This window comes from Lampetra fluviatilis, chromosome 3, assembly GCF_964198595.1.
Source record: "Lampetra fluviatilis chromosome 3, kcLamFluv1.1, whole genome shotgun sequence".
Classification (NCBI taxonomy): domain Eukaryota; kingdom Metazoa; phylum Chordata; class Hyperoartia; order Petromyzontiformes; family Petromyzontidae; genus Lampetra; species Lampetra fluviatilis.
In genome coordinates this window covers 4124173-4131931 of record NC_136277.1, presented here as the reverse complement: position 1 = coordinate 4131931, position 7759 = coordinate 4124173, and the positions used below count along the sequence as shown (strand labels likewise).

The window sequence follows — 7759 nt, the reverse complement described above, 5'->3', positions numbered from 1 at the left end:
AGTAGTTGTGGAGGTTGTTTGTGCGCATGCGCTTAGGAGCCATTCTCAAGCACACTTTCCCTTGGGTCCTCACGAGGCACTGGCACGCCACAGTCGCCCAAAATATGCCTGTGAATCCGTCAAATTATTCGCTTATTCATACAATAATCAAGCTTTTTCAATAGTACATTACCCCAAAACATATTAAACGCTCGTGCAGATTTTTTTCATTTTTTAAAAGCGAACCGTTATATAAATTTGTAAAGCAATCGATATATTTATGTTTTAACAGGCACTGCCGCGGGCAGCTCGCGGGAGGGGTCCTCGTACCGCGGGTGACGCGCCGCGCCCACCTCGGCCCCTTCTCTCGTTCGGCGTGCAGGCAACATGGTGGGTTCTTCTCGCAGCGCTCCTGGCCTTACACTCCGCCATCCGCGTCCATCCACGCATGCCTCTCGCCGCGAACCCCGCAGTGGCGGCCGCGCGGCCACCAACACAACCGGGCTACACTTCGCGCCCCATTATTTCATCGCGGCGCGTGTGCGAACGCCTCCGTGTTGAGTTGTTACTCGGAGCCTCCAATCTCGCCGTCCTCACCCCCTTCTCTGCCTCTCCCCACCCCGCAGGGTCGCGTACGTACCAAGACGATCAAGAAGGCGGCGCGGGTGATAATCGAGAAGTATTACACCCGCCTGGGCAATGACTTCCACACGAACAAGCGCGTGTGCGAGGAGATTGCCATCATCCCCAGCAAGCCGCTCCGCAACAAGATCGCGGGGTAGGCCCAGGCGCCGTCGGATTGATGAAGGAAGCGAGGCCCGAGACGCGCGCGGAAAATGTATTTTTTAAATTATTAAAATCTAAAATAAGAAGTCGGATTGAGAGAAAAAGCCTTTAACTTACAAAGGCAGCATTTTTTTTACAAGTACAGTTGTCTTTAAAGAGAACTGGGATGTTAGTGGTCTACGTTCTCACCCTGTGATGTGGGGTTCATAACGAACAGTGCAGTGCAGCGTATAGTATCGGGTTTATAATCTTGATTTTAAGCTTTCGTGACTGCAGGGATCCATGCTCTTTGGTTCTTTCGGTAAAGTCACGTAGGTAGAAATTAAATAGAACAAATCGCGACGTTTCGATCGCAACGCAAGCGATCTTCATCAGCCTCTCTCTCCCCCCTTTGCCTATGTAACCTCTTTCCACGGCAGCTTTTTCGCCTACTTCAGCATTTTTCTTGCTGTGGTTATTTTATTTCTACCTACGTGACTTTACCGAAAGAACCAAAGAGTATCGGCTTAACACACAAAGGACAACGGGCTTCATGGCGGTACAATGTAACGTGGCTTAAACGATTGAAAAAGTATTTGCATGCACAAATTAGTATTTTTTCTTTAACTCGCCGTCTTAGTGAAATAGGTAATGTTCCGAGCAACCCTCCCACGTGGTGGTAATGTTTGAATGATGTGTAGTCAGCCCCAAGGAGGTCCCACGTGTGTGAGTGTCGGTTCCTTGTGATGAACACTCGCTCCCTTAGTGGTTGAATCGCCGCAGTGCGATGCGAAGAAGTTCCCTCCCTGGGGCGTCGTAACCAGATTAGTTGCTGTGCTTCTCTATAATGGCAGAGCTGCCTAGTTGATAATATCGCAGGCAGTCCTTTATATGAAACAGTTTCGTGTAGAGAATGGTACACTGAAGTTGAACCATATATATTGCAAGATTTGAATGAAAAATGTAACCTATAATGCTTGTATTTAAATTGTAATGGTGCTATAATGCAATAGGCTGTGTGGCATTATAATCAAAGTGCGGTATACGTAATACGCCAACGGGGAATACTCGGGAAATAGAAAGTTAGGTATTTACTTCTCAAATAATTTAAATGGTTCCATTCTTTAATGCTAGGAAATCACCATAATACATTTGATATCTCAGTAGGGAAGACTACGCCTTATATTTTCTTCTTTAAAATTATTGACTTTTACAGCCCCTTAATCAATCTGTGAAGGTTTTTTTTACCGTACTTCATGCTCGTAAATGCGGGTTGGTGAGGCCAGGGCCGGTTCTGATATTACATGTCATTGATGTTAGCCGTGGCCAATTATTCAAATCTAGTTGCCTAGTTCGAAGTGCTGTGCGCGACACCACAATTCCTCCAATACTTAAACTGCATATACGCCAATGCGAAATAATTGAGATGGTAAACTGCATTTTCTATGGATGGATAATCCAGGTTTTTTGTGGTAACAATGTTTGTGGGGAAACCTGTTGATTTTTTTTTGCTGCGTATCAAGGGGCATTGAAACCACATCAACATAGCTGCAAACGTAAGGAAGTAAACAAGATTCCCTAAATAAAAGATAACGTTCTTGAAGGGATAATAATTGCAATCTGGCCAATTTAAGGGACTCAAAAAACTGGGGGCAAATAATGCTAGATGACCATATCCCAAGATGGCCACTAGATTTACCTAAAATGGCATAGATTTACCTAAAATGGCATATCTCGGTTCTTTAAAGCTGTATTTGGTTCCTAAATGGGAATTTTGAGAGTCTAGGTATTAATTAACAATGTTGTTGCTTGAAGTCAAATTTAAATGTCACGTTCAAACTTTGTATGTCCAGCCAGCATCTGCAATATGCATTGTCAGGATGATAACTGCTTTAAATGAAATCTAGCTTTGTACCGTTAGTATATTGCATTGAAAATTCTAGTTTGACAAGAGGTTGTACAATAATACCAATAATTTTAAGCCTTATCCCAGTCATATCTTTTTGCAATCTGTATTTCAATTGTGGTCTTAGTTCTGCATGCCCAACATCTACTCATTCTTAATCATGTTATTCTATGAGCCATTATTGGAATTGGCTGATAATTGATGCAAATGTTCCAGAGTTTGCGTGTATTGAACAAATGCGTCAGAAAATTGGGTGCTCCTAGAAATCCTTGTGGTTGTTGGTATGTGTAAAAATACTTATTTTTTATGTGGAAATGTGGATATGAAGGAGACTTTGCTAATCTATGTTGTTTTAGTCTCCACAACTCCAATGATTATGTTGAGTTACATTTTGTAACTGGGTTTCTGTGCCCAGGTATGTGACCCATCTGATGAAGCGTATCCAGCGCGGCCCTGTCCGTGGCATCTCCATCAAGTTGCAGGAGGAAGAGAGGGAGCGACGTGACAACTACGTGCCCGAGGTACATGCATGGACTTCTTTCGTGTTGTTCACAGTGACATTACCATGGAGTGTCCATGACTCAGGGGTGTAAAAGAGCATAAAGAATTGCTTTTGTCCAGCAGTTGTCGGCTCTTGAAGTGATAGCTACGTGTGACCCTTTTTGCCAGTATCAAGATATTGAATGATTAAAAAAAAAGTCATTCATTGGTGTCTTCCTGCACCTACGCTTATCACAGTTATGTACGGTGCGAAAGAAGTTCAACAAACATACATTTGGTTGTTTGACCATCTAAACACCTGTGTTTATGACAGGGTAAACCTTTATTTTCCGTTCAGTATCTTTGATGTATGAAACTGGATTTGTTTTCGTAATTTGTATAAAGTGCAGTGTTTAGTTCTTAACACTTGGCAAAATGATTTCCTGCTTAAGCAAACTCGTCATGTTTCTTGACCAATGGCATTGACTCCATTGTTCCATGTTCACATCTGATTTTTTTTGTTGATGCCTCTATTTCTCAACTTGGATATGTTCGTATTATTATACCTGCATATTTTCAAAATATTTTCCTTAGAAAGAAGTCTGCCCTTGATTATGAACCTCCTATTTGCTTATTAGACCCTTATAATATCTTTGACTTGGGTGTTATCTTTGATATAGAACTTTAATCTCATATCTCTATACTTAGTAACTTGATACTGTTGACATCGGTCACAACACAGGTCATATAAGCCAATGTCTGTATATTTTTACTCTACAGTAGAACACCAATTGCCCATGTGGGGACCCCCCCCCCCCCCATAATTTATTCATATGAAAGTATACAAAAATGCAAAGATCATTTACTTACCAGATCATGTCGGCAATGTTTGTGTGATGTAAACCCCAAAAAACTCTTAACCAAAAATGTATGAATGAATCTCCATTTGTTTGTCTAAGTTTTCCTCTGCGGGTCTTTGTATCTATCGCCAACTCTTGCAACCACAAAGACGTGGTTCTTATTTTTCAAAGCACAGCAGCCTTTGCAGTTCTTAAAAAAGTTAGTGGCCAGATTAGCATTTCAAACAATGTTTTTAAAATTGGTATGATTGAAAAATAATACCTTCAAAAATGTGTATCCTCTACTATCAAAGAAGAATGAAAGTAAACCCTTTAAAAAAACGGTTTGGAAGCTACTCAGTATTGTGTATAAATATAGATGGCTATCAAGAAAATGTAAGAGCACCATCACAGCACCAGTAGTAGCTGCTTGGACAATGGTGCATTTGTGGTGGTTTTTATAGGGGGCTTTTTTCAAAGAAGCTTAATGGAAGCTGGATGAAAGGTTCACATATCGGTTGACAGGTCAAGGGGTCATTTTAATGGGTTCTTGGGCAAGCTTTTGCTCTTGGTTGTGACTTTAATGGCATCATTAAATGATTGACTCGTTGCCAAATGAACATAAGCGTTTAATAGTACTGTTGGTAAGGTTTTCATAATAGGGTGAACTTTCAAACTGAAGGCTTCAGAAATAGGCTATTCAACTTAATTAAGTGAAACACTTTGTATTTCAATAATTTCAGTACTGAAAAGATATTTGCCAAATACCTATGCTTTTTAGGTCTGAAGCATATGAAGCCATGTGGTTTATGGTCATTCACTGAGACCTCAAACGAACCAAGTTTCTATTCTGGTGAAAACCTTGGATTGAACCCAGCGTCTCACAGGTTGCAACACAGCACCGAGTTATCCAGCTACGATGTTCTAACCTAAATGTACCGCTCCTTTCTCATCAGGTATCGGCCCTCGACCATGAAGTGATTGAGGTTGACCCGGACACCAAGGAGATGCTGAAAGTGCTGGTAAGAATCTTTAATGACTCGTGCAGCCGAGTGCATTTTAATACAATTGTGTAACTTTTGCACGTTTATTACTGAATTTGCACCAATGGTGATCATGCCCATTTTTCCCCCACTTTATCCCTGCAGGACTTTGGAAACCTGCCCAACCTGCAGGTCACTCAGCCGATTCTGGGCATGGCCTTCCGGTCACCGCGGATCTAAAACGCATTCATGTTGTGAAAAATAAAACAATGAAAATCTCATTTGGTGTGGTGGTTTTTCAGCCCAAGTGCTTTGTACATTTGCATGCAGTTGGGGCCTACAGCGTGTTACCAAGTCGGATTAGAGACCAACTATTTTCAGTTAAATTGGAAACCCTGGTGCCATCACTGCTCATAACTGCTGAGAACTGAGCTGGTTTGGTTTTGCAAAGGAACTAGCCTAATGGGGATGTTTTCTGATAATAAATGTATTAGTACGTGATGGAAGCGGGGATTGGAGATGCATTCAGATGAGATGTAAGAAGAGAAATAGCTATTTGCATAAAAGCATGTGTGCAGTATTGAATCACTGACCCCTGTAGTTTACATGACTAATGGGTAGATGCAGCACAAACACATTCCTGCGGAGGGAGCTAGTAGGAACGTTGGGTTGCTCAGTTAATGGCCAGGGTCAACGGCGGCGTGGTGTATTCCGCAAATGTTGCCGAATGTGAGGGCGGGCACAAGCCGGCGTGAGTAGGTTAAACGTTGAGTTTTATAAGGGCACCGCGGGGTGACCAGCCCCTCCCCAACCAGCCCCTCCCAACTCATTTTTGGATGCACGACGGACGGATGGACAATAATATAATCCCCTGTGGGCTGGTGTCACCAGGAGGTTCATACCAGTAAAAACCTTTTGCACACTGAGACCTTTACCAGTGGCAAAATATAGTAGTAGGTTTTTACCCTTTAAACTGGTACAAAACTGACACCTTTATACAAGGCATCATGCTTGCAATAACCACAACACAAGTAGTCAAAATGCAAACAAAAATAAACAACTGTTGATGATAATGATATGCACTGTCCTTGAAGTTGATTGGTCCACACCCGAGTGCTTTCTTTAGAGCCTAGTCTCCATTGGTATTGGACCAGATGACACCAAAAGGCGTACAACTCAAAAACAGTGCACTATCAGAGTATTGAGAGCTCGGGGCAAACTGGTAAAGGAGGTCTCAGTGTAAATGCTTACCCCGAGCTCTCTGATAGTGCACTGTTTTTGAGTTGTACGCCTTTTGGTGTCATCTGGTCCAACACCAATGGAGACTAGGCTCTAAAGAAAGCTGTCTCGGGTGTGGACCAATCAACTTCAAGGACAGTATATATTATCAGAGTTTATTTTTGTTTGCATTTTGACTACTTGTGTTGTGGTTATTGCAAACATGATGCCTTGTATAAAGGTGTCAGTTTTGTACCAGTTTGAAGGGTAAAAACCTACTACTAAACCTTTTGCACGTTTGTGTGACGTGAAAGTAAATGTGAGTAATAAGTAAACCCGTAAAAACAAAAGTTCTTCACTATAAATCCTTTATATGCGTGGCGGCTAGAGTCCTCTCGTCCTCTGGCTTGAGATGGCTGCCACTTATGGGTCAGATGATTGTCTGCCACCATTAAGCAATTGGTAATTAAATATTTAATTTGTTTTCCCTAAACAGTAAAATTTGGGATTTTTTTTTCACGAAAATTAATTGTCACACACAACGAGTCTGTGGAAAATGTCAGCTCGATTGGATCACGGGAAGTGGGTTAAAAAACGAGCGAAAGATTTGCACGGTCCTAAGCAAGCAAGCGAACTTAATATAAAGGATTTTTAAAGATATTCGCCTGTGGAGGACGCGGGGATCGATCCCGCGACCTTTGGCATGGGAAGCGAGGGCACTACCAACTGCGCTACTCCGCCACGGCCTGTGGAGGGGTTACGCTCTGGGCTCTTACACTCTGACGTTCAGCCAAAGCCATGAATGCGTTCTATTTGAATATATGTAAAATAAAAAAAATTTGCCTAAAAAGTGTACAATTTTGGGAATTTTTTTTCACGAACAATAATTGTCTGGCACAACGAGTCTGTGGAAAATGTCAGCTCGATTGGATCACGGGAAGTGGGTTAAAAAACGACCGAAATATTTGCACGGTCCTAAGCAAGCAAGCAAGCACGCGAACTTAATATAAAGGATTTAAAAATACATGACGTCAAATTTTGTTTAGTGTTCACCGTCTCGGCACTGAATAGCTTGATGCTGGTCAAATACAGAATGAAGCTTTCAAAACAACCCAAGCGATAACATTTGTAATTTAGTCAATTTGTATATGATTGGATAGAAGAAATGTATCTGGCTCTCATCTTTGGGCTGCACTTTCAGTTGCCATCCCCAAAGTGGATACATTCATAACCCACCAGGAAATATTTAGAATTTATAATACTAGGATTGAGTGGCTCGAAATTGCACGAGTGCTTTGAAACACCAGCTGTTGTGGAGTTGTGGCTGGCTTCTCCAGTGCCAGGAGCTGTAAGTATAGTAGATTAATAAATCGGCAGAGCATGCGCGTGATGGCTTTGCTTTGGCCACCTGGTTTCATCCCACAAGAAGCCAAGCATCCCAATGTAATGTAACAACCTGGGCACAAGCTGATTTTATGCATTCCGTTTACTTCCACTGCACAATACTTACCCACAACCACTTGATTTCGAACAGTTAACCAGCATGTTCTCGAATCCATGTGTCCATTTTTATGTCGGTGTAATCCTAA

At 42.0% G+C, this 7759-nt stretch overlaps 1 protein-coding gene across 1 annotated transcript; it reads left to right on the top strand.

The window, feature by feature from the left end:
• The first annotated feature begins 264 nt into the window (after positions 1 to 264).
• On the top strand, positions 265 to 5233 carry RPS17 (ribosomal protein S17). The gene is made up of 5 exons (XM_078881956.1): positions 265 to 369; positions 606 to 757; positions 3066 to 3171; positions 4926 to 4991; positions 5118 to 5233. The coding sequence occupies exons 1-5, from the start codon at positions 367 to 369 to the stop codon at positions 5190 to 5192; spliced, it is 402 nt and encodes a 133-aa protein (XP_078738082.1). The 5' UTR covers positions 265 to 366; the 3' UTR covers positions 5193 to 5233.
• Positions 5234 to 7759: the final 2526 nt, after the last annotated feature.

Coding starts and splice junctions, on each gene's coding strand:
- RPS17 (XM_078881956.1), top strand. Junction 3,172..4,925: donor GTGACAACTACGTGCCCGAG/GTACATGCATGG, acceptor CTTTCTCATCAG/GTATCGGCCCTCGACCATGA. Junction 4,992..5,117: donor AGGAGATGCTGAAAGTGCTG/GTAAGAATCTTT, acceptor TTATCCCTGCAG/GACTTTGGAAACCTGCCCAA.